The sequence below is a fragment of the Cucumis sativus genome, chromosome 5, assembly GCF_000004075.3.
Source record: "Cucumis sativus cultivar 9930 chromosome 5, Cucumber_9930_V3, whole genome shotgun sequence".
NCBI lineage: Eukaryota > Viridiplantae > Streptophyta > Magnoliopsida > Cucurbitales > Cucurbitaceae > Cucumis > Cucumis sativus.
The window spans coordinates 8,908,983-8,936,228 of record NC_026659.2 but is presented as its reverse complement, the minus strand read 5'-3'; the positions used below and the strand labels follow the sequence as shown (position 1 = coordinate 8,936,228).

Sequence of the window (27,246 nt, the reverse complement as noted above, 5' to 3'; positions counted from 1 at the left end):
AACCATTATTCCTCAATTTAATTTGGGAATCCTAAAATACCAATACATTGACAATATTTAGAAATGAAATTCTAAAAGGCTAAGCATGCATAGTACGTATGGTTAATAAAAAATTATCAGATTACTTTATTATGTAATATACTTGTATATTTTACCATTTCCAAAGTTGAAAGATTACTTTATTGTGTACATCACACAAGGACTAGAGTTTTAGTCCAAGTGGGAGTTTGTTAGATTTTATGTTCTAAAACTCGTAGATAGTAAATGTAATCCGTTGACCATTATTAATAAAGTGTTATTATTATAATTTTAACAAAACGTTATTGATTATTTTAATTAGTTTTATCTTAATAATAACCTAAATACAATAAACTAACATCCTAAGTTATTTGATGAGTCTTGAACAATATGTCGAGTTTTCAATCTTTGTGTTTTGGTATGGATAAAAGGAATAAGCGGCGATGAGTAACCAAGTAATAATGGTGTGTTTTGAGAAGGTGAAGTTTGATGTGTGATTAATTAAAGGTTAATAATAATAAATCAATAGTCAACCAAAACTGCATGCGGAGGTAACCTTCGCTTGGAACCTTCTTCCAATGCCTTTTCCTCTAAATTCTCTTGTGGATTATTGATAATCAAACTAAAAACTTAAATAATGGACAGTAAAATCATCTTATGAAAGGATACTTAAATGAACCGAAAGTTTTAATTTCAATTTATTATTAGGTTAAATGAACAATTTTAGGAAATGATCGAAAAATAACAATTTTAATATGGAATTGTTGTTATATCAAAGGGCACAATTTTTGGAGAAGATACCATTCTAAATTCCAAATTTGGATATCTTTCCATTAAACATTCAAATTCAAATAATAAAATAAATATTTATAAATAATGAATTATAAATATGAAAATTGTGTATTATGTATGATATAATAAAATGCAACTAAATATTAATCAAATCATTTGAAACTTAGAATATTATCAATCATTTTATTGATAGAAATAAAATATGAATTAAATAGCTATTAGTATATATATTATGAATTGTATAAATAAATTGTTAATTGGTTGATTTGAAACTTACAAATTCGAAAATCTGGTATGAATTGCAGGCATAAATTTAGGGAAGGTTGATTCAATTAGATTCATCCTTAAAATAAATATTTATTTAATATTTTTATAAAACTGATGGTTTGTAAATACATTGTATCTATGATTCTGGGTTATATTCTATCATTTTTCATTTATACAAATACAACGTATCAGTGATAAAATAATTTTTTCTATACAGGGGTAAAATCGACAGAAAAAAATAAAAAAAATGACTGCATCAAGCGGTTTTGCTATAAATCCATTTTTTTAAAAAAAATTGCTATTTTCCAATTTGTTATCGATTATTTTGTTATTCTCACAATTCTCTTCTTTTAGAATTCAAGTTTTATTTTTCCTTATCATGGTGAACTTTCTTCTCTTCTCTTTTTCCTTCTCATGGTCATCTTTATTCTCTTCTCTTCTGCCATCTTTTTTTCTTTTCATTTTCTGCCATATTTTTTTGTCATCGTCTTTTTCTCTTCTTCTTCAATTTTTTTAAACATATTTTCATTTACCCTTCCTTTTTATATTTTATCTTCGGTAATTTTTTCTTTTTCTTTCTATCGTTTTTTTCTTTCTTTGGTAATTTTCTATATTTTTTCAAATTATTATTTGGTTTAAGATCGTGCTATTTTTTTTAAAACTATTATTTAAGTTTTTAAGATCGTGTGACAAATATAAAAAATCGTAAAAACAATCATTGAGATTTGACTACCCTAATTTAGACAATCAAATGTAAATGATCGTGTGTCAAATCTAAACGATCGTGTATAAAAAAAAATCTTTGAATTCCATCAATGATAACTATTGATAGACTTCTATCACTGTTTATCTATGTAAATAATATAAGTAAATTAGTGTCTATTAATGTCTATTACCGATAAAATTTGAAAATTTTGCTACATGTAATTAATTTGGGGTCTTTTAAAAAATATAACAAAGCGACAAAATATTTACACCCTGTAGAATAATTAATTTCGAAAATGAAAAAAGCTCATGGGCCTACAATGAAAAATATAAAAAATATCGTGTGATTAATTGACATCCAATGTGCGTAATATATTTGGAAAACGATCCTTTAATTTAGATTTGTCTACTTTTTTTCAAGATCCTTTAGTACACGATCGTTTATATTTGGAAAACGATCGCTTTTGGTACATGATTGTTATCCAAAATATCCCTACGATTTTTTTTTCACGATCTTAAACAACCAAATAATAGTTTAAAAAAATATTTTAAAAGATGGCAGAAGGAGAGAAAAATACGATGAAAAAAAAATAAAGTAAAAAATATTACATAAGGAGAGAAAAATACGATGAAAAAAAAAATAAAGTAAAAAATATTACATAAGGAGAGAAAAAGACGATGAAAAGAAACAAAAATTTCAGAAGAAATAATATGAAAACGAAGGGCAAACAAAAATATTAAAAAAATGCATAAGAGAAAAGTATGATGGAAAGAAAAAAACTGAAGAAGAAGAGAAAAAGACGATGGAAAGAAAAATAATCGCAGAGGAGGAGAAGAAAAAAATCACAATCGAAAAGAGAAGAAAGACGATGATGAGGAATGACAAACCTGAAATTTTTATAAAAAATAGTCAGTTTCATGAATTTTTTCATTTTATTACCTGCACCGTAAATATTTTGACAGTTTGATAGACGAGCGGACAAGAAGAATGACAAAGTAGGAGGTTCGATTTGGATTAATGACAAAAATATTTTTAAATTGACAAAATATCATAACAGAAAAAGTTGAAGAAAAAAAATAGCACGAGCATCCCTAACTAAAAAACTTGAATCATAAATGTAGTAATGAAATAAACTTCAAATAGACTGTAATTAAAAAAAAACTCCCCCAACCATTTAAATCCAATGAAAATTCCTCAAACCAAAAAGAGAAAACAAAAAAAATATCACCCTCAAATGTCAAGAACAATGGCAGCTTCAAAGGTTACTCATCATTGTAAATTATCAAAGATTTGAACTCCTCATGTATAACTTTAATAACTTTAGCTTCAAGAAACTTAACACCATTGGAAATGCATTTCTGCAACATTTTTAACTTGAGCTGCTTTCTATTAACCCTTCCTCAATTTTAGAATTTCAGGAACAAGCTCCAAAAGAGCACTACTTCTCACACCAACACAATCCCTTTCCTCAATTTTAGACGACTCTTTCTTTGACCAAATTCAAATTCCTGACCATGAAACTTTGTACCCCTCACACCACTCAATTCTTTTGAAACCCCATGTAATGGTTGCAGAAAACCATACTTGTTATTGATTTTAAGCAAAGTATCCATGGATTTACTAAAAGGTCAAGACAAAACTCTCCAAACCCAAACTATTGAAACTGTAGAGCAACAGTAACAAAATTTTCAACACCCTTTTGCTATTTCTTTTCGTCAATGATACTCGAACTTTGATAGTGACCTCATGAACTGCCACTGGCGGTGGAAATGAAGGTCGATTGTTGTACCGATGTTGTGGAGTAAGAAATTCTTTGAAATTCTCAACACCCTTTTGCTATTTCTTCATCTTCGTCTTCATCTTCTTCTTATTGTTCCTCTTTGTTTCTGTTATTAATGGCATAACAGAGAATTCATGCAGACGCAAAAACGGTTGAAGAGGGTTTCAATCAGTTAAAAGAGCAAGTTTCGAAAAATGCTATGTTCTAGGAGTGAAATCGGGTTAGATTGGGTTTGGAGACCTTCTCAACCCAACCAGTATTTTCCCGTTATTTGGGTTGGCAACCCAAATTTAGTTTCTAACCCAATTCAACCCAACTCAATCCAACCCGTAAAATATGGATCGGGTTGGGATGGGGGTTTAGGGTTATAAAAGTTCAAAATTGTTGCATTTAAATTTTAAATACACATAATTCAAAATTTCATACAATAAATTCAAAGTTTATATACTTAATTTGTTTTTTATTAAATAATATATATATATATATATATATATATATATATATATATATATATATATATATATATATATATATATATATATATATATATATATATATTAATTCGGGTTGGGTTGAATCGAATTTTTCAACCTTTCAACTCGAGACACAACCCAACCTAAAAAAATTAAATTTTTTTAATCCAACCCAACTCATATTTTAACCCAACCCATATAATATGGGTTGAGTAAGTAGTTCGAGTTATTTGGGTTCAACCCATATTCTTACACCCCACTCTTTTTTGTAACAAATCTATCTTAATGTTAAGTTTTTTTTATTGGAAAAATATATGATTATATATGAGCAAATAAATATTAATATTTAAATGTGCAATCATGATATAGAACTAATAGTTTATCACATTATTTAAAAGCATAAATTACAATGTAATTGGTGTTAGAAATATATGTTATATAGTCTGTTAAATACTGTGGAACTAATCTGAAAAGAATAATATTATCATGTAATATATACAAATACATTGTAACTCTATCGAAAATCAACGCAATTAAACCTGGCCAATTTAACAAATAAATCGATTTTGTTAAATTAAGAAAAAAAGAAATAACTAATAAAACAAATCGAACAAATTAAATATATTCAAACAAATGGAAGGTAGTCAATCTACGAAAAAGTTATATATGATGAAATGAAAAAAAAAAATCAGATGAAAATGATATAGTAGTGTATGTTTGACATATGTTTGTTATAATGATTGACTATTAAATTTTAAGAATTGTGAATCCCAATTACAAGGTATTTGTAACTCTGATTGCGTGAAATAGGTTTATTATGTTGTCTATCAATTAGATGTATATATTTTTGTTGTGAACAAATTGGATCTGTCTGTTATCATCAGTGACTTGTAACTTCTAAGAACTGTGTATTTGAATTCTGGAGAATTTATGGTTTAAGTACTTTATTGAAAAGATAAATAATGAGTCTGTAAATCATATTTTACATGACGTAGTGAACCTAATGATAAGAATTTTAATTAAGATAAAATTTTAAATTCATATTGTTATTAACTATAGTATTTTGGAGGTATTTAAATTCATATTTTCTATAAATACTTTCGAATATAAATAATTTGAAAATATTATGAAAATGCTCACTAATAATACGTTGGTTTAAAATTAAGGTTTTGACAAAAACAGTAACCTACAAAGTAAAAAATCTAATTGAAATAGATATGAACATTCATGTAATTAAAAAAATAGAATGTGAAAAAATAATTATTCAATACAATAGGCGCACTAAATTAATTTTTTAATAAAAGACAACCAAAATAAGTGTATAATCATAATTAGTACAAATGTAGGAAGGATAAAACTTTATTTCAAAATTATTATTAACCATACGTAATATGTATTATCTGATATTTTTTTTAAAATAATACGAAAATATGAATTAGTGTTTGTCATTATTTTAGGAATATGATATAATATTTGAATTCAAGATATTATGAAATCTAGAACGGTTGAAAATATCTTAGTAAATTTTTTAGAGAAATTGTTATTAAACATAAGTTTTATAAATTTAATAAATAAATGTGAATTAATTTGATTTAGATACTAAAACTCCAAAAATATGTTATGAATTATAGGCATATATTTATGGAATATATTGAGGAAATATTGTCAATCCAAAAAATATCATAAATTAGTTAACATTTTTCAAAATTGATTGTAGTTTGCAAATACACTTTGTGATATTTCACTTCATTATTCACATCATGCAAATGCACTATATCAGTAAAAAGAAAAAGTATAATCCTACATAAAGAGTATAAACAGGTAAAAGGAAGTAAAAAAAAAAATTTGAACGGTCTATTTTATGCCAAAAAAATCTTATTAAATTTTACATTTGATATTTTTCCTTTTATTATAGTAAAATTTGTCATACTCGCCATTATCTCTATTTAGATTTATGAAAAAAAAAATTAATTGTCAAATATGTTATCTTTGACAATTATCCTTAGAAGTACTTAGAAATTAAAAATGTATGTCACAACAACTCAAGAACCAAATACGCAGCAAAGCTATGAAAGATGTAAACTTGATGGTAAAACAATATTTTGACCTAGTTGAAGTTACAGACAACTTATGAAAGATTAATTTGTTGATCATGGTTATATTAGATGGACACAATATCTCTATAGTGATTAGAGAGAGTAGTGCAACTAACTACGTGACTTTAGTGGAATATGACCTATTAAACAAATGTTGATTAGCTTGAACTAAAGGGATTTAGCTAGTTAATCTCAAATCGTTGGAGCATATTATCTATAGGTCCATTAGGTTCCCCTATTAGCTCATATGAAATTAATTTAATTAGAACAATATGATGTAGTAATTAAATTATATTGTTTGAATTAAGTAAAGAAAGAGAAACCGACGAAAATATGTGAACATATAGTCGTTGATCATAAGTTTGAGATAGAGCATTATGTGTTTAAATTTAATTTAAATATTAAAAATATGAATGCAGATTCATATTGGGAAGCCTAGACTTGATGAAAATCGTCACAGTTGTAAAAGGTCAAATGGTTAACTTTTTTACTTTAAAAAATTAAAATTTGACTGACTTTATATTCAAATATGATTTAAATTTTGAAAAAATGAATTTCGATTGATGCTCGTGTGGTCGGAATTAGTCAAGATGTACAAAATGGTAAAAAGTCAAAATGTTAACTTTTTACTTGAGAAAAACAAAGTTTGATCTTCTTTTTAACCCTAATTTTGTTTAATTAGGGTAGTGTTGCATGCTAATTTCTAAATTTCTAAATTCATGCAATTAGATCGGCGCATATCTACCACTTTCCATCATTGGTTATTGTCAAATGTAGCAAATAAGCTAAAATATTTGCAAAATATAACAAAATATCACAAAATTTATCTAAACTGTGATAGAGTAAAATAGACCGGTATCAAAGGTAAATTGTGATATTTTTCTATATTGGTAGATATTTTGAGAAGTTTTGTCTCCTAAAGTTAGGGACATTTTTAAATATAGTAAAATAAATTAAAATATTATAAGATTCAAAGAAAGTGAAAGTAGGGTTAAGAAATGCTTAAAAGAATTAAAAGTTACAAAGTACACCTATTTTTCGGATGACTCGCTCAACTTACAGCAATAACAGTTTGTGTGATTTGAAAGTTTTGTTACGAGACATGTGAGTAAAGCGAGACAAAAACATGTTTGAGATTCCCTCGTTGAAGCGGAAGCGTTCAAGAAAGAGAGGAAGAATGGTTGGGTAAGACATTACGAAAGTGCATTTAATGACATTATTTGTGCATTGATTTAGTCTTCAGTGTTGGGGTATTGAACGATATGCATAGAATGCATGGGATCATATGAATTATCTAATTGATATTCCCTTTTTCAGTCTGACTTTTCTTTTATCCAAAATTGAACAAAGACCTTTTCAATTTCAATATCCTTCAGCTGCCTTTTATTTAGTTTAATTATTACAATAATAATGCATAGAATATGTTTATGCATGAAGCACTTAAAGCAAATTCCTTTTTTTAAAAGATTAATTGTGTTACGTTGAAATTTTATAATGTGAACTGTAAGATACCACTCACTGGGAGGTTGATATTCCACATAAAAATATGTGACCATAATTTTTAATTAATATTGCTATTTTAAAAGTACATTAATAATAATTAAGTGAGAAAAATAACAATAATAAAGGGCAACTACATATTATTTAGAACATTGAATAGAAGGTTTGTGAAGGTAATTTTAATACAACCCTTTACTGGGGGGTTGTTGAATTGACATTTTCTTAGAATAAAAAATGAACTAAAAAGCTTTAGGTTGGCCTTCAGTACTTTGGTTAACCATGACAGCTACCCTCAATGCATGAACGCGTCATTAGCAGAAAATAATGACTTTCTTTATCAAAACTTTTGATCTATAAATAATACCCTTCCCGACCTTTGGTTTCCTCCATCTCATCTTCATCTTTTCTCTTCTTTCATTATATCATCATCTCAATACGCACGCTTCTTTCTTTCAGGATTTCATCAAAATGTCAATGCCTCCCCTACTTGTTCTTGCATTCACCTTCTTGCTTTTCGGTTTAGCATGTGATGCTCAACTTTCCTCTTCCTTTTACGACCAAACTTGTCCTACTGCACTTACAACTATTAGAACTGTCATTCGACAAGCCATCTCCAAGAGCGCCGTATGGCTGCATCTCTCATTCGCCTCCATTTCCACGATTGTTTTGTTCAGGGTTGCGATGCGTCGATATTGCTTGATGATACTCCCTCTATGATTGGTGAACAAAATGCAGCACCCAATAGAGACTCTGCTAGAGGTTATGGGGTGATACACAACGCCAAGACGGCAGTTGAGAAGATTTGTCCCGGCGTTGTATCTTGTGCTGATATTCTTGCAGTTGCTGCAAGAGATGCTTCTTTTGCTGTGAGTACTTGATCTTCGGCATCCATCTATGCACTATATATGTCAAAATATTATGAATATTGTCTTTTCTCATACTAAATATTATTTGTACAAAAATTAGGTCGGTGGTCCATCATGGACAGTAAGGCTTGGAAGAAGAGATTCGACCACTGCAAGCAAAGCTTTAGCAGAGAATGAGCTTCCACATTTTCAAGCAGGTCTTGATCGGCTTATTTCCATCTTTTCAAATAAAGGACTTAGTACAAGAGATATGGTTGCACTCTCCGGTAATTAAATCTTTTAAGTTTTTTGAATTCATCATATAAATTATTATATGCATCAACTTTTATTAATTCATGTACACGTTAATTCTATTATTGCAGGTTCTCATACTATAGGGCAAGCCCAATGTTTTCTCTTCCGTAATAGAATATACAATCAAACTAATATCGATGCAGGATTTGCTAGCACACGTCGAAGGAATTGTCCAACATCGAGTGGGAATGGAAATTTGGCACCACTGGATTTGGTCACACCCAATTCCTTTGACAACAATTACTTCAAAAATCTTGTTCAAAGAAAAGGTTTGCTAGAAACAGATCAAGTTCTCTTTAACGGAGGATCAACAGATAGCATTGTTACAGAGTATAGCAAAGATCCAACTATGTTCAAATCTGACTTTGCAGCAGCAATGATCAAAATGGGAAATATTCAACCTCTCACTGGTTTAGAGGGAGAAATAAGAAATATTTGTGGTATCGTTAACTAAACTTATTTTGTTATTAAACAAATCATAATCTGAGCAAAAAAAAATTGTATTATTTCCATTTATTCATTCGTTATGTAATTTAAATTTTAAATATAATTCTTTGTTAGTATGTTCCATTGATAAAGTTGTAATTTTACATTTTTCAATTAAAGTCAAATTATCTTTTCCATCAAAATTGAAAGAAACATATTAGATCTAATTACTTGGTAATTTTAGTTACTTATCCTTGAGGAGAGATTTTCTTGTGTACAAAGATCCTTTGACGAGGGTATTCAGTAGATACCTAGAGTTTCCATCTCATGGTAGGTTAGAGATAAGCGCCTCTACGGATGTCTAGATTTTCCATCTCATAGTAGCATTAACGAGATATGGCATTATTGATGCTATAATCGACTTTTTATTGTATTTTCGAAATGTTATAACACTTGACGTTATTAAAAAATGTCCCAAACTTTTGATAATTGGTTTGTTAGGATTCCTAAAAACGCATTAAAATATAACATATTTAGTTTGTTACTAAAATAGAGGCGTGTGATTGATTAATGACAAATAATGAATCAAAAATTGCAGCCGTCAACTTTATTGCAATATGGGAAGCTTCTTCCAATATATTGTCTTATTGTTTCATATATTATTATATATTCATTACTTTTAACTTTTTTAAATAATAATAATAAAAAAAAATACTTTAAAACTTCAAAAGTTGTATTCAAAGTAGATGGACTCAGACTTGTCACTTTTACTAAATCGTTGTTATAGTAGTAGGTTTTGGTAATTATAAATTCTTTGAAGCGATTGTTTTTGGATTTAACAATGTTAATTAACCATCAAATTTAACTTGTTATGTTATTAAGAAACCATATCCTACATTCTAGTAGCCAAGATAAGCACCATGAATAATCAAATATCCTACAAATACGCTCCATATGAATTATTTAAGAATTTTTTACATACTTCTTTCGCTATTCAACTCTTTTATTGACTTAGACATCAAAACTCCTTTTTATTTGTCTCACGTACATTCTCTCATCCTAAATTACGTTAAATTACAAATTAATGTGTTGGATGCTTGAGTGTCCAAAGGATCTTTCTTGCCAGTTATCGAAGTCACCTTTCAAGGTTGAAATAGTTTTAATTGACGATGCAATAAATAAAATTAGGTTTAAAGTTATGTGTATTGGACTGTGTAGAAACAGTCAAACTCTAATACAAAAATAGAAAATGAAGTTATGAGAAAAGATTTGTCATACTCTTCCCCCTCAACTTTCACTCCCTTCTCATCTCTTTAATTAGATCGAATATGTAAAATGCAGAGTTAGTATCGTTCACCCAATCCAATGATTCTTTCCTTGAACTTATACTTATAATTAACTTGGATAAGAAAAACCATATATTTTTTTTATTCAAACCCATTTTAATAAAAGTTCTTTAAAATTATTTTGAAATTGGTTTCTAAACACTTCAAATTTTGTGATTTTTTAAATAAAAAAATACACGTGATGATTTTTTCGGTTCATTTTAGCTTAATTGTTAACCAATGAGTTTAGGATAAGGGTGAACTTTGGTAGGAAAAAAAAAAGAAGTAATAGGTAAATTCAAGAAGCTTAAAATATTTGCAACTCAAAGTTAAAATTAAAGTAAAAGAATATATTTCTCAATTAGATTGACATTAATAAAAGTATCACATAATTATTACAACTTGAAGAATGACACACAATGTGTATTAGAATGTATCACCAAAGGACACAATAATGAAATTTGAAATGAACTAACAAATGAATTAAAGAAGGTAGAACAAGAGATTAATTGACCGCACCACATATATTTCTTATTTCTCCTTCTAAACCAGTAAGAGGTTGGATGTCTCCCATTTTAATCATGGCAGCCGCAAAATCCGATTTGAATGTACTTGGATTTCTACTGTATTCAGTAACAATATTATCCGTTGATCCTCCACTAAAAAGAACTTGATCTGTTTCAAGCAAACCCTTCATTTGAATAAGATTTTTGAAATAATTATTGTCAAAAGAATTGGGTGTGACCAAATCAAGTGGTGCCAAATTTCCATTCCCACCCGATGATGGACAATTTCTTTGTCGAGTGCGAGCAAATCCTGCATCAATATTGCTTTGGTTGTATATCCTATTGCGAAAAAGAAAGCATTGAGATTGTCCTATAGTATGAGAACCTGCCATAGAGTAGTAAACATATATTTAAATGATGGAAGCCAAGGAATATACATACATATACACACACACGCACGTGTGTATATATAGTGTGCAAAGGAATTTAAATATTGTGTCATCTAATCTAATTTACCTGAGAGTGCAACCATATCTCTGGTGCTAAGACCTTTATTTGCAAAAATGGATATAAGTCTGTCAAGGCTTTCTTGGAAATGTGGAAGCTCACTCTCTGCTAAAGTTTTACTTGCAGAGGTAGAATCTCTTCTTCCAAGCTTTACCGTCCAAGATGGACCACCAACCTATTTGACAACAATATATACTATTAGAAAAAACATTGTTCCATAACATATTATTACATTATAGACTAAATAAACGTATTAAAAGTCAGTACTTACAGAAAAAGATGCATCTCTTGCAGCCACAGCAAGGATGTCTGCACAAGATACTGTGCCAGGACATCTCTTCTCAACTTCAGTTTTAGCCTTATGAATCACTCCATAACCTCTTGCAGAGTTTATGTTTGGTGCTGCATTTTGTTCACCAATCATAGAGGGAGTATCATCGAGTAAAATTGATGCATCACAACCTTGAACAAAACAATCATGGAAATGAAGTCGAATGAGAGATGCAGCCATTCGACGTTCTTGAGAAACTGCTTGCCTAATAACAGTTCTAATAGTAGTGAGTGCAGTAGGACAAGTTTGATCGTAGAATGTAGGCGAAAGTTGGGCTTCAGTTGTGCCCAAAAGTAATAACGCCATTGCAGTTATAAGAATGACTAGTTTTGTGGTCACCGTAGCTGCCATCGGTATAGTGTATCCCTTTCCCTTTGGTTGAGAGAAGCCTTATGATGAAGTGAGAAAGAAAATGAAGAAGGTAATGAAGAGAAATGAAGGTGGGAAGGGTGTTATTTATAGCAATATATTGAAATGAAGGTTTGGCTAAAAGAGTAGCCGTCGTTATATTGCCAAGTGATAGTAAGCTGTCCTATCATTTTTGAAAACTTCCAACTTTGAAAGATTATTTGGTCAAACTAAAATGGCGGCCTCCAATGTCGATATCAATACAAACTTTCTCTTTTTTTCTTTCAAATATTTTTAATTTTAAGAGTACTCTCCACAATAATAAAAAAACACAAACTATTTACCTTTTATAAAAAAACACAAACTATTTACATTTTATCCTAAAAAAAGAAAAAACTACTAAATAACAAAAATGTATTACATTTCATTTGGTCATAAAATGTAAACAGTTTGCCCATCTTGCCATTTTTTACAATTCTCTTTATTTTACCTATTTTGTATGGTAAGTAATTTAAATAGCAAAATTGCTCTATGAATATTTTTGTGTAAAATTGTATATTTATAATAGACATTTTAACTTGGTATTTTTATCATTTAATTGTCTATCATTATTTATCAATGATAGTAGATGATAGTTAGGGAACATGATATACTAAAATATCAATATGGTCGATCAAAATCGATCAAATCAAACGCCATCAATTGGAGATATGAAGGGATTTGGTTGGTGTTTGTTTAGGAAAAATCCAATCATACAAATGGTGCAAAAAGAAATTCAAAAGCTTAAATCCACCATAACCAAATGACTGATTGATGACCGATTTGCACTCTTTAGTGCCATAGGAGATGGTTTGAACATTTACTATACGGACCATAGTACATTCAGTGGTAGTTTGATCGAAAAACCCATTTTAACCGACCAATGTATACCTAATTTAATGATATTTGTCTTTTGGTGATTATCAGTGTCTATCTTTAAAACAATAATATTTTGATAAATTTGTACATAGTTTAGTTCAATTTACTATATTTGAAAATAACTATTCAATATTGACCCAACGGAGTCGAGGTTCATTCGTCTACCTACCTTCAGCTCAGATCCTGTATGCCTATAAAAATCTACTCATATTTTTGGCTGGTTTGAGTTAGAAAGCCCATTCCATTTTTACTTGACTAAGAAGAAAGGTTTATGATTGGTTTTTGTTACGAAGGTTATTTTCCAATGCCTATAACAAGAAAGTAAAGCTATCGATTGCCAAATTCGGATTCCAAATTTTAGATTTGGTAATTACAAAAATGTATTAATGCCATTTTTAATTTGAAAGTTGCATTGAGCTTGTGTATCAGTATATATGTAAATAATTCAATATTTCGAAACAAAACTAAAATTTAAAACAATAAATTTTGAAAATAATAATAAGTTAGGAAAATAGTCAATATAAAGAATTGAAATGCTACCCGTTATTGGGCTTTTTGATTTGACATTTTCTTACAATCAAAATTCAACAGAAAAAGAAAAAACAAAAAGGTTTATATGTTTAGGGTTTACTTAGTTAAGCATGACGGCTACGGCCGATACATGAACGCGTTATGGGCAGAAAAATATGACTTTCTTTACCCAAACTTTTGTTCTATAGATAATAAACCTTCCCAGTTCCCAACCTTTGGTTTGCTCCATCTCCTCTTCCATCACCTTTTTTTCTCTTACAGTACAATCTTTCTCCATATCATCATCTCAAACACTTCTTCCTTTATGAATCTCAAAATAATGTCAATGTCTCAAGGACTACTCATTGTTGATTCTTGTTGCATTCACCTTGTCTTTGGGTAAGTTAACCATGGTTAAAAATAATGATAGTTTAATTAATAACAAATAATATCTAATACCCCTTCAAGATGGACAATGAAGATTATGCATCAATGCCCATCTTCCACGTAAAATGCTTAAGCAATGGACCAGATAAAGGTTTAGTTAAACATATCAACAAGTTGAAAAGAAGAGCGGATGGAAAGCAATTAAATCACCAACAAAATGACAATCAATAATCTCAATATGTACGATTAATGCATGAGCTCTTGAAAAGTGGGGTTATTAGCTAGATATGTGTTGTTTGATCATAATTACAATAAACCAATGTAGGAACATACATTTATTTATAGCTCTAGGTTTTAATTTTTTCTGACTTAATTTGTTAGACAAATTCAATACAACCAAATATTCTAAGGTTTTGTAAATTAGGACGATGTTTAGACCATTTTTCTTCAGGTGTTAGGAAGGTTATAGAGTGATGACAACACATATTAAGGGTGTAAACAGTATAAAAACAACTTTTGCGCAAAAATTTTCTGGAATTAAACCATTTAACATTTGACATCTAACCCTATCCATTATGGTTCTATTTAACATTTCAGAAACATCATTTTGTTGAGGGGTATATCTAACAGTCCTATGCCTCGTTATACCATGTTCTTTACAAAAGTTATTGAATTTCTCATTACAAAATTCTAAACCATTATCAGTTATTAAGCATTTAACTTGTTTAGAAGTTTGTTTTTCTACCATGGTTTTTCATTCTTTAATTTTTCCTAGAGTTTGGTATTTAGCCTTTAAGAAATAAAATCAACTTTTTCTAGAGTAATCATAAGTAAATATTAGAAAATACCAGCTGGAATTATTTAAGGATGGTATTATTTGTGAGGGTCCCCATAGGTCGGAATGAATGTAGTCTAGGATAGTTTTGATGTTGTGATTAGCCTTTTGAAAACTTTGTCTTGTAGACTTGTCAACTACACAATGCTCACAGAAAGATAGCTTTCCAACCACTCCTTTAGGAATAATTTCCCGTTCTGACATTTTCAATTCCTTTCCACTTATATTGCTATTATTATGTTGAGTAGTATTTAAGTCTATAAATTTAATTATTTTCTTGTTTTAATTCTAGGTTTATTCTATCAGTGAGTTTGAACATCCAATACTGGATGAAAGTAAAACCTTTTTGGTTAAGTTAAATTATAGAAGTTGCACTTGTTGTATTTGGGATTTGGAAGAAATACCATATAGTCATGCACTTTCTGTTAATCATACTCTTGATTTAGATTCTTATTCTTTTGTATACTACTACAAAATCTTCTTTACTTGACACTAAAAAAAAATTTATACGTCAAGGAATGATCATTAAGAGCAATGGAAGGGGAGAGAAAAGAATATGTTGGTGTGAATTTTTACCCTCAAACATTATCCCAACCCATTAATTTGTAATTTAGGAGGAAAGAATCTATCTAAGACAAATAAAAAAGAGTTTTAATGTCTAAGTCAATAAAAAAGTTATAGAATAGCAAAGAAGTATATAAAAAATTCTTAAATAACTCATATGGAGCGTATTTGTAGGATATTTGATTCATGGTGCTTATCTTGGCTACTAGGATGTACGATACGGTTTTCTAAGGATCAATCTTATTCTCACCAAATTAAAAGAGTTAGTTTTAAAAGAAAATAGGAGTTGTCACCAATCTTTTTTAGTGTGTGATTGGACACCGAAAAATAAAGTAAACAATTTTTTAAAAAAAATTGTTTGCGAAAAATAGATTTGAGTTCAAGAGTAATTTGTGTATGGAAAAAGTATTAACATCACACCGCACCCATTTAAAAAAACAGTGACCAAACTTCAAATATTGAATTTAAAATATTTTTTAATTTATTTTAAAACTAATGTTTTATCTTACCCCTCATTACTTCAATATTTGAAGCAATGGTCTCATAAGTGGAATAATATTCCATTAATTATACTACATATTGAGCAAAATTTCTCACCCTAAGAAAATGAAAAATTATTACAATTTCTCAAAATCTAGCCTAGTGTCTTCGAATAAAGATTTTTTAAAAAAAATATTGATTAAATTCATTTTTTCTTGGGGTCAAATCTAGACTCCAAAAGATATTGATCTCTCACCTCAAAAATTCTAGAAAATCATAATATCAAATTTCTTATATTTCATCGTAGACTTTTTTTTTAGCGAAACAAATGTAAGTAAATAAGTTGATTAGAAAACCTTATGAATATAGATTTATATTTTAAATTTTTTTAAAAAAATATAGTTTTAAAGAAAAATTTTCTAAACGGTTAAAAAATGAAATTTAAGAAAAATTTCAAAATTAGGTTAATAGGAAATAATGCAACATATATAATCAAATATATCACACTACAAATTCTATTTTTTAAAAAAAAATATTGAAAATCGATCTTGGACTCTAAAAAAACTGATCCCCTCAATTCAAAAATTTAGAAATAAGGGACTCCATATATTTTTAATTCCATCGTTGGAGTTTTTTAAGAAGGATAAAATATGAAGATGAATATGAATATGATGTAAGAAAAAAATTAATTAATTAACTAATAATAAAATAACATGGTAATATTGTTAAGATAAATTCAATACCAAGTGTAAAAAATTACTCATGAATTTAACATTACATGATAATAATTATTATGTTTATGAAGAAAATAAGTTAAAATAATGAAAAAGTGAAAAAAAAAAAAAAACGTTACATTTGATCTCTCAACGCAACAATTTCATGATCTCTTTCTCCTCGACAACATTCCTTGGAAGATTTATTTTTCTTTCCATCTTTGCCATTATCACATCGGTTGTGTTACATCTACCATCATGAATGACATTACTTCAAGGTGTGATTCAAAAGCAAAGGAAGAGTTTTCGAACAAAGAATTCACATTAACGATGATGATCCAACCTTTAAAAAATTCCATATGTTGTTCCTAACCTTGATTTTTTAGAACAAGATCTTGTGTTTGTTCTTGAATGATCCTCTTTGAGTGACTCCAGGCATCAGGTTTAATGTAAGCGTCAGTTGCGAATGTGTAGCTTTAGATGTGACTTTCTTTGATGTCATTTATTGATTTGTTAATTTAGATTACGAGAGAGAGATGAAAGCTACGTAGATAGGTCCCAATGAACGTGACAATACTCACACGAGCTTTCTGGAGAATCTTTAGTACTTGATCTTCTAATTTTCTATCGGCTGAATTTATATACGGATGTAGTTTAGGTTGAGAAGCTAGGAAGTGTTCTAATTGTTAGAAAAATTCTTTCGAAGCAATGAGAAATCTAAAATTTTAAACCATTGCAAATGAAGATATATTCCAAGAAGACTTGAACCGTAGGGCGTGAATAAAGCAATAAATATATTATGTTTTAAATATGACTTAAATTATATATGAAAAATACAAAACAGAGAAGTTGAAGGGGTGAAGAGCCCTATGGTGAAAAGCTTAGTACAAAAATGTGAAAGAAGCAAACATCATATTCAAAAATTTAAAAAGAAAGAAAGAAAGAAAGAAAGAAAGAAAAAGTGAAATGTAAATAAAATAGTTATCATTTAAGAAGTAGAACAGAAAAAATCAAACTATTTAAAAATAATAAAATATTAATTAATGGGCACTAAAGATCAAAGAAAACTAAGATTTATAAGTAATTCATAAGCAACTTTAGAAGTAAATATAAAAGTGAGTGTCTACTTTGAGTACAACTTTTGAAGTTTTAAAGTATTTTTTTTTATTATTATTATTTAAAAAAGTTAAAAGTAATGAATATATAATAATATATGAAACAATAAGACAATATATTGGAAGAAGCTTCCCATATTGCAATAAAGTTGACGGCTGCAATTTTTGATTCATTATTTGTCATTAATCAATCACACGCCTCTATTTTAGTAACAAACTAAATATGTTATATTTTAATGCGTTTTTAGGAATCCTAACAAACCAATTATCAAAAGTTTGGGACATTTTTTAATAACGTCAAGTGTTATAACATTTCGAAAATACAATAAAAAGTCGATTATAGCATCAATAATGCCATATCTCGTTAATGCTACTATGAGATGGAAAATCTAGACATCCGTAGAGGCGCTTATCTCTAACCTACCATGAGATGGAAACTCTAGGTATCTACTGAATACCCTCGTCAAAGGATCTTTGTACACAAGAAAATCTCTCCTCAAGGATAAGTAACTAAAATTACCAAGTAATTAGATCTAATATGTTTCTTTCAATTTTGATGGAAAAGATAATTTGACTTTAATTGAAAAATGTAAAATTACAACTTTATCAATGGAACATACTAACAAAGAATTATATTTAAAATTTAAATTACATAACGAATGAATAAATGGAAATAATACAATTTTTTTTTGCTCAGATTATGATTTGTTTAATAACAAAATAAGTTTAGTTAACGATACCACAAATATTTCTTATTTCTCCCTCTAAACCAGTGAGAGGTTGAATATTTCCCATTTTGATCATTGCTGCTGCAAAGTCAGATTTGAACATAGTTGGATCTTTGCTATACTCTGTAACAATGCTATCTGTTGATCCTCCGTTAAAGAGAACTTGATCTGTTTCTAGCAAACCTTTTCTTTGAACAAGATTTTTGAAGTAATTGTTGTCAAAGGAATTGGGTGTGACCAAATCCAGTGGTGCCAAATTTCCATTCCCACTCGATGTTGGACAATTCCTTCGACGTGTGCTAGCAAATCCTGCATCGATATTAGTTTGATTGTATATTCTATTACGGAAGAGAAAACATTGGGCTTGCCCTATAGTATGAGAACCTGCAATAATAGAATTAACGTGTACATGAATTAATAAAAGTTGATGCATATAATAATTTATATGATGAATTCAAAAAACTTAAAAGATTTAATTACCGGAGAGTGCAACCATATCTCTTGTACTAAGTCCTTTATTTGAAAAGATGGAAATAAGCCGATCAAGACCTGCTTGAAAATGTGGAAGCTCATTCTCTGCTAAAGCTTTGCTTGCAGTGGTCGAATCTCTTCTTCCAAGCCTTACTGTCCATGATGGACCACCGACCTAATTTTTGTACAAATAATATTTAGTATGAGAAAAGACAATATTCATAATATTTTGACATATATAGTGCATAGATGGATGCCGAAGATCAAGTACTCACAGCAAAAGAAGCATCTCTTGCAGCAACTGCAAGAATATCAGCACAAGATACAACGCCGGGACAAATCTTCTCAACTGCCGTCTTGGCGTTGTGTATCACCCCATAACCTCTAGCAGAGTCTCTATTGGGTGCTGCATTTTGTTCACCAATCATAGAGGGAGTATCATCAAGCAATATCGACGCATCGCAACCCTGAACAAAACAATCGTGGAAATGGAGGCGAATGAGAGATGCAGCCATACGGCGCTCTTGGGAGATGGCTTGTCGAATGACAGTTCTAATAGTTGTAAGTGCAGTAGGACAAGTTTGGTCGTAAAAGGAAGAGGAAAGTTGAGCATCACATGCTAAACCGAAAAGCAAGAAGGTGAATGCAAGAACAAGTAGGGGAGGCATTGACATTTTGATGAAATCCTGAAAGAAAGAAGCGTGCGTATTGAGATGATGATATAATGAAAGAAGAGAAAAGATGAAGATGAGATGGAGGAAACCAAAGGTCGGGAAGGGTATTATTTATAGATCAAAAGTTTTGATAAAGAAAGTCATTATTTTCTGCTAATGACGCGTTCATGCATTGAGGGTAGCTGTCATGGTTAACCAAAGTACTGAAGGCCAACCTAAAGCTTTTTAGTTCATTTTTTATTCTAAGAAAATGTCAATTCAACAACCCCCAGTAAAGGGTTGTATTAAAATTACCTTCACAAACCTTCTATTCAATGTTCTAAATAATATGTAGTTGCCCTTTATTATTGTTATTTTTCTCACTTAATTATTATTAATGTACTTTTAAAATAGCAATATTAATTAAAAATTATGGTCACATATTTTTATGTGGAATATCAACCTCCCAGTGAGTGGTATCTTACAGTTCACATTATAAAATTTCAACGTAACACAATTAATCTTTTAAAAAAAGGAATTTGCTTTAAGTGCTTCATGCATAAACATATTCTATGCATTATTATTGTAATAATTAAACTAAATAAAAGGCAGCTGAAGGATATTGAAATTGAAAAGGTCTTTGTTCAATTTTGGATAAAAGAAAAGTCAGACTGAAAAAGGGAATATCAATTAGATAATTCATATGATCCCATGCATTCTATGCATATCGTTCAATACCCCAACACTGAAGACTAAATCAATGCACAAATAATGTCATTAAATGCACTTTCGTAATGTCTTACCCAACCATTCTTCCTCTCTTTCTTGAACGCTTCCGCTTCAACGAGGGAATCTCAAACATGTTTTTGTCTCGCTTTACTCACATGTCTCGTAACAAAACTTTCAAATCACACAAACTGTTATTGCTGTAAGTTGAGCGAGTCATCCGAAAAATAGGTGTACTTTGTAACTTTTAATTCTTTTAAGCATTTCTTAACCCTACTTTCACTTTCTTTGAATCTTATAATATTTTAATTTATTTTACTATATTTAAAAATGTCCCTAACTTTAGGAGACAAAACTTCTCAAAATATCTACCAATATAGAAAAATATCACAATTTACCTTTGATACCGGTCTATTTTACTCTATCACAGTTTAGATAAATTTTGTGATATTTTGTTATATTTTGCAAATATTTTAGCTTATTTGCTACATTTGACAATAACCAATGATGGAAAGTGGTAGATATGCGCCGATCTAATTGCATGAATTTAGAAATTTAGAAATTAGCATGCAACACTACCCTAATTAAACAAAATTAGGGTTAAAAAGAAGATCAAACTTTGTTTTTCTCAAGTAAAAAGTTAACATTTTGACTTTTTACCATTTTGTACATCTTGACTAATTCCGACCACACGAGCATCAATCGAAATTCATTTTTTCAAAATTTAAATCATATTTGAATATAAAGTCAGTCAAATTTTAATTTTTTAAAGTAAAAAAGTTAACCATTTGACCTTTTACAACTGTGACGATTTTCATCAAGTCTAGGCTTCCCAATATGAATCTGCATTCATATTTTTAATATTTAAATTAAATTTAAACACATAATGCTCTATCTCAAACTTATGATCAACGACTATATGTTCACATATCTTCGTTGGTTTCTCTTTCTTTACTTAATTCGAACAATTTAATTACTTCATCATATTGTTCTAATTAAGTTAATTTCATATGAGCTAATACGGAAACCTAATGGACCTATAGATAATGGGCTCCAACGATTCGAGATTAACTGGCTAACAGATCATTATTCCACTAAAGTCAGTAGTTAGTTGCACTACCCCCTCTAATCACTATAGAGATATTGTGTCCATTTGATATAACCATAATCAACAAGTTAATCTTTCATAGGTTGTCTGTAACTTCAACTAGGTCAAAATATTATTTTACCATCAAGTTTACATCTTTCATAGCTTTGCTGCGTATTTGGTTCTTGAGTTGTTGCGACATACATTTTTAATTTCTAAGTACTTCTAAAGATAACGGCGAGTATGAAAAATTTTACTATAATAAAAGAAAAAATATCAAATAATCTACGGTTCAATTTTTTCTTTTTACTTCTTTTTACCTGTTTATACCCCTTCACATAGGATTATACTTTATTTTTTTTACAAACGTAGTGTATTTGCATTATGTAATAATGAAGTGAAATATCACAGAGTGTATTTGCTAACTAAAATCAATTTTGGAAAATCTTAACTAATTTATGATATTTTTTGGATTGACGATATTTTCTTCAGTATCCCATAAATATATGTCTATAATTCATAACATATTTTCAGATTTTTAGTATATAAATCAAATTAATTAACATTTATTTAATGAATTTATAAAACTTATGTTTAATAACAATTTCTCTAAAAATATTGCAAAGAGATTTTCAACCGTTCTAGATTTCATAATATTTTGAATTCAAACATTAGATCATATTCCTAAAATAATGGCAAACACTAATTCAGTACTTTTGTATTATTTATATTTCAAATTATTTTTAAAAAATTATCAGATAATACATATTACGTATCGTTAATAATAATTTTGAAATAAAGTTTTATCTTTCCACAATTGTACTAATTATGATTATACACTTATTTTGGTTGTCTTTTTTTACAAATTAATTTAGTGTGCCTCTTGTATTGAATAATTATTTTTTCACATTGTATTTTTTTTAATTACATTAATGTTCATATCTATTTCAATTAGAATTTTTACTTTGTATGTTACTGTTTCAGTTAATTTCTGCAAAAATTACACTTGTCTCAAGGTTGCTTTTACATAGAAAGAGAAACTTCTGTTTATACTTTTTTCAAGAACGGGTATGAGAGCAATTGAAAGGAAAGAAAGAAAATGAGTTCTACGAAGTATGAAAAAGAAAAATTTGATGGGAATGAAGACTTTACCTTGTGGACAAAAAGAATTACAGCAATCTTAAGTTCATAAAAGACCTTGAAAGCTTTAGAAGATCCAAAAGAACTCCCTGCAACTTTGGCCAAGTCAGAAAGAGAAAAAAATGGAAGAGGTAGCTTACGGTACACTTGTTATGAATATTATTGATAATGGGTTGAGACAGGTAATTGAAGAAACCAATGTGTTTGTTGCTTGGGAGAAATTGAAGGCACTGTATGAAAAGAAAGACATACCAAATAAGATGTTCATAAGGGAGAAGTTATTTTTATTTAAAATGAATCAGAACAAGAATCTTGTTGAAAATTTAGATGAGTTCAAGAAACTTACCAATGCTCTTAATCAAACTGGGGAGAAGTTGGGGGTAGAAAGTGAATATGCTATTCTCATTAATTCAATCCATGACACCTACAAAGAAGTAAAGACAGAGTTGAAGTATGGTAGAGAGACAATCATAGTGAATTAAGTCATTACAACACTAAAAATCAAGGAACTGGAATTGAAGATAGAAAACAAGACTTCACATGCAGCAGAGTCTTTGTTCTCAAAGGGGAAAATTTATTTTAGAAAAAACAGCACCAGAAATCACAGATCAAATAGAGATAAACTAGCACCGAAATGTTTTTCATATGTCACAAAGAAGGACATTTTAAAAGAAATTGTCCTGACCAGGAAAAGAACTTCAGAAGAGATGAAAACAGAAGATGTAGACCTTATGACAAAGAAGACTTCAATCGAAACATAATTATTTATCAAAGAGAAGATCGAAGAAGAGGAAGAGAACATGGAAGTGATCACGAGCCTGTTGGTAATGAAGCTTTTGAATACACTGAGGTGTTAGCAGCCACCAATAAAAAGGCCATGAAAATTGAAACTAAGGAAGAAGACTCGATCTTAGGCTCAAGATGTACCTATAATATGACCTCTAAGAAAAACTGGTTTGTTGACTACAAATTACAAGAGGGAGACTCAGTTTACATGGGAAATAATCAAAATTATGAGATTATTGGTGTAGGCTCGGTGCTATTGAAGTTATCTAATAACATGGAGGTTCTCCTTAAAGGGGTAAGACATGTTCCAAAGCTAAAGAGAAATCTTATCTCTTTAGGTATGCTTGATGACCTAGGGTGCTTCATTTATATTGAAAGATGATTCATGAAAGTGGAAAGACAAGGTAGAGTAATTCTTACTTCAAGAAAGGTGGAAGACTTGTATATTGTGAAAAATGTGATCAAACCCAAGTATGCTCTAATTTTAGAAACTGAGAAAGAAAATGAACTAGAACTATGGCATGACTTTCACATATCAATGAAAGAGAGTTTACTGAACTATAGAAACAAGGGGTTGATTCAAGTTAGAGGAGTAAAAAGACGGAAACAAGGGGGCTGATTCAAGTTAGAGGAGTAAAAAGACTTGGCTTCTATGAACACTGCATCTTTGGCAAGTCTAAGAGGCTGAAATTATCCAAAGGAGAACATCATTCAAAAGCCACGCTTGACTATGTACATATTTTTTGGGTGTTACATATTTTACGTTAGCTTTAACTTCACATCTTTTTCGCGTCAAGTATAGTGCAGATTTTACTTGACCTTTCTTTCGTGTCAAGTATAGTGAACATTTACTTGACGCAAAAAAGAAACAAAAAAAACGTTAAGTATACTTTTAAAAAAGTAAAGTTTTTACAAATTTTTTTGAACTATTTTACGTTAATTTTTACTTTACGTTTTTTTCAAGTCGAGTATAGTTAACATTTACTTGACGTGAAAACAACGTCAAGTATAGTTAATATTTTTGTTTGACAATTTGAAAATGTCAAGTATAAAAAGTATAAAAAACGTAAAAGTAAACTATATAAAAATACATTTTATTTCTCTCCTTTCGTAAAATAAATATATTAAAATTTATTAAATAAAGTGTCATTTCATCTCCCCCATTCTCTCCACGAAAAATGTAACCCTCAGCCTCTCTTGTCTACCACGTATGCCGGCTTTACTAGCACTCATTTTGCCTTTGTGGTTTATAACCTTCCAGAATTTTGGTCATTGAATATTCCTAGTTTTTTCTTTTTTTTTACTTTGTCCGATTATAAAATAAAAAAAGCTTTACAACATATGTGAACTTATTTAATAACCTAGCTTCATTCATCTAGTTATTGATGTAGAAGCTAGCCTGATTATTTGGAGCTTTCTTGTTCAGGAATATTGATGATGCAAGTGTGTTCTTGTTTAGGTTTAATTTCTATTTTGTTTGAGTACAAACAGAAAAAAAAAAGGGAGTATATGCAGGTGTGTTGTTGTAACATTGTAGCTGAGTTTTGATTGGAAATTGCAGGTAAATGGGATCATACATTCATTCATATGTCATCGCTGATTATTGGCAATGGTTGGAATTGTGATTTAAATTTATTTATTATTTCTATATATTCTGCAGATATTGGGAACAACATGTCATCTTTTTTTAAAACTTTCATTCACGTTCAACCCCTAGCTAGCAAGTGTAGGTAAGGAAGGTATACTTGAGGTCACCCGCAAGTATTTTTAATCAAGTTTCTCTATATCTTCCTCGTTTTCCTCGTTTACAGAATATTATATGCTTCTCTGTTGCTGCCAAGTATGTCTTGATTTTTCTTCAGAAACAGTTGATGATCAATATTTTTTTTCTTTTGTGTTAAAATTTGATAAGTTCTATTGTATGTTGCTTCGATAATTCTTTGGTGAAAAAGTTTTATGAAGTATTTAACACTTGAAAATATGTAATTATTGAAGGTCAAAACATAATTTAATGTTTTATAATGTTATAGGTAGTGTGTTTTTATTTATCTTTGTAAATTGAGAGTAGTTTGTGGAGAGACATGAATGGTCATACTACTTTTATAATATTATTGTAAATTATGTACACGTGACTTGCTTTAATTTTGAAGAACAAAACTATTGTTGATTGGAGAGTTTATTTTGTTAATGAATTCATTTTTATTTGAATGAATGTAAAACAGGAAATGAGATATGAGAAACGTAAAATGTGTCAAGTATACTACCTTACCTGACATATAAAAAGAATCGAGTCTATTGTCTTACTTGACATGTAAATAGAGTCAAGTATAGTATCTGACTTGACACATAAATGGAGTCAAGTATCTTATCTTACTTGACACATAAAAAGTATACTATCTTACTTGACACGTAAAAAGTGTCAAGTGTGATATCTTACTTGACATGAAAATGACGTCAAGAAATATAATACTTGACGTTTTTTTTAGTGTCAAGTAATGAGACTATACTTGACAGTCGATTATACTTGACAAAAAAAGCTTCAAGTATTCATTTACTTGATATTGTATTAATGTCAAGTAATCCAATTTTTGTAATAGCGCGTATCAAAGTATTATTTTGCTAGCACATTGGCATCAACTTTTAATGGTTTTGTTCGTCCCGTTGGTAACCATAATGAATGAAGTATTGTAGCAGTGAATGATACTATAATGTCTCTAGTTGTTAAACGTCCAGCAGCAAGACCTTGAAAGCAAAGGATCCCTTCAATTGGTGAATTGAGAAGCGCAACATCAAGTACAAGATGTATACCCATTGTAAGGGTATACAAATCATAATAGAAGAACATGTAAAAATCAACCTTATTATTGAATGGTGTTGTGGGAATTATAAGACAAACTATATTAAAAGAGAATCACATGCAAATCATATGTTAATTAGATGTCAATTACTACATGTCCATCAGATGTCGATATATAATTTGATTATTAGATGTCAATTTTTCTTACAATTTGTCTTGTTATTAGTGTGATATCTTTTTATTCTATTTTTAGTATTGCAATTTGATGATTTATAAGCCGAACTTAAAACATGCATTTTCTGGTCAATGTACACGTTGCATGAGTATTGGTCATAATTGAAGAACATGTAAAAATCAACCCTTTTTGAATGGTGTTGTGGGAATCATGCATGTTGAGGAATCATGTACAAATATAATGAAGACAATACCCTATCAATTAAGTTGAACAATATTACTTTAGTATGTTAATTACTAAACATTATTGTATATTTTTTTGTTAACTTATAAGACAATCACATGCCAATCAATGTTCAATCAATTGTCCATCATATGATAATAACATATCAATTAATTGTCAATCATATGATAATCATATGTCAACGTGTATTTCAATTTGTCTTTGTTTGCTAGTGTGATATCATCTGATTCTTTTTTGAGTATTGCAATTTGATGATTTGTAGGCAAAACATAAAATATGCATTTGTCGATTGCAAAGAGATTTTAACAACAAAGTATTAGTAAACCCCAATCGAACGTTGAATTACAAAATATTAGTGCTAATATAAACAAAAACACAAAAATTAGTAATTGTTAGTCTATAGAGTTCATAAAGTTTTTTTTTCTTTTTTTGTCTGAATTTTATTGTGATAAATTTAAACTAAATGAAGGTGGCCCAAAAACATTGCTTCTTGTGTATTATGAGTCTTGCTCGAAGACTTCTGTTTCTTTTCAATTTCCAAAACCCATAGCCTTCGGTGTTGGCTTTATCTTTCTTTTGGTTCTTTCTTTTTCTACCAATTCAAGTTTTTCTTCTTGGGAAGACTTCCTTCTTTTCATTCTATTGTCAACCACCTAAAACAAATACAAAATGAATTTTAAATT

General features: G+C 29.3%; 2 protein-coding genes and 1 pseudogene across 2 annotated transcripts; 1 reads left to right on the top strand and 2 right to left on the bottom strand.

Annotated features, from left to right (window-relative positions):
* The first annotated feature begins 8,036 nt into the window (after positions 1-8,036).
* LOC116404000 lies at positions 8,037-9,421 on the top strand (annotated as a pseudogene).
* Positions 9,422-10,858: 1,437 nt separating this feature from the next.
* Positions 10,859-12,295, bottom strand: LOC116403796 (lignin-forming anionic peroxidase-like). The gene is made up of 3 exons (XM_031885358.1): positions 11,828-12,295; positions 11,566-11,731; positions 10,859-11,434 (listed from the first exon to the last, which is right to left on the bottom strand). Exons 1-3 carry the CDS (start codon positions 12,236-12,238, stop codon positions 11,049-11,051), a joined length of 963 nt encoding a protein of 320 aa, XP_031741218.1. The 5' UTR covers positions 12,239-12,295; the 3' UTR covers positions 10,859-11,048.
* Positions 12,296-18,308: 6,013 nt separating this feature from the next.
* LOC116403994 (lignin-forming anionic peroxidase-like) lies at positions 18,309-19,703 on the bottom strand. Its single transcript, XM_031886130.1, has 3 exons — positions 19,232-19,703; positions 18,966-19,131; positions 18,309-18,869 (listed from the first exon to the last, which is right to left on the bottom strand). The coding sequence occupies exons 1-3, from the start codon at positions 19,628-19,630 to the stop codon at positions 18,484-18,486; spliced, it is 951 nt and encodes a 316-aa protein (XP_031741990.1). The 5' UTR covers positions 19,631-19,703; the 3' UTR covers positions 18,309-18,483.
* Between the last annotated feature and the right edge of the window lie 7,543 nt (positions 19,704-27,246).

What these genes read in the sequence shown, in the direction of transcription:
- LOC116403796 (XM_031885358.1), bottom strand. Translation starts at nt 12,238, where the DNA reads ATGGCAGCTACGGTGACCACAAAACTAGTCATTCTTATAACTGCAATG. An exon ending in CAAGAGATGCATCTTTTTCT is followed by an intron (nt 11,732 to 11,827) that starts GTAAGTACTGAC and finishes GTTGTCAAATAG; the next exon opens with GTTGGTGGTCCATCTTGGAC. An exon ending in AGATATGGTTGCACTCTCAG is followed by an intron (nt 11,435 to 11,565) that starts GTAAATTAGATT and finishes ACTCTATGGCAG; the next exon opens with GTTCTCATACTATAGGACAA.
- LOC116403994 (XM_031886130.1), bottom strand. Translation starts at nt 19,630, where the DNA reads ATGTCAATGCCTCCCCTACTTGTTCTTGCATTCACCTTCTTGCTTTTC. An exon ending in CAAGAGATGCTTCTTTTGCT is followed by an intron (nt 19,132 to 19,231) that starts GTGAGTACTTGA and finishes TACAAAAATTAG; the next exon opens with GTCGGTGGTCCATCATGGAC. An exon ending in AGATATGGTTGCACTCTCCG is followed by an intron (nt 18,870 to 18,965) that starts GTAATTAAATCT and finishes CTATTATTGCAG; the next exon opens with GTTCTCATACTATAGGGCAA.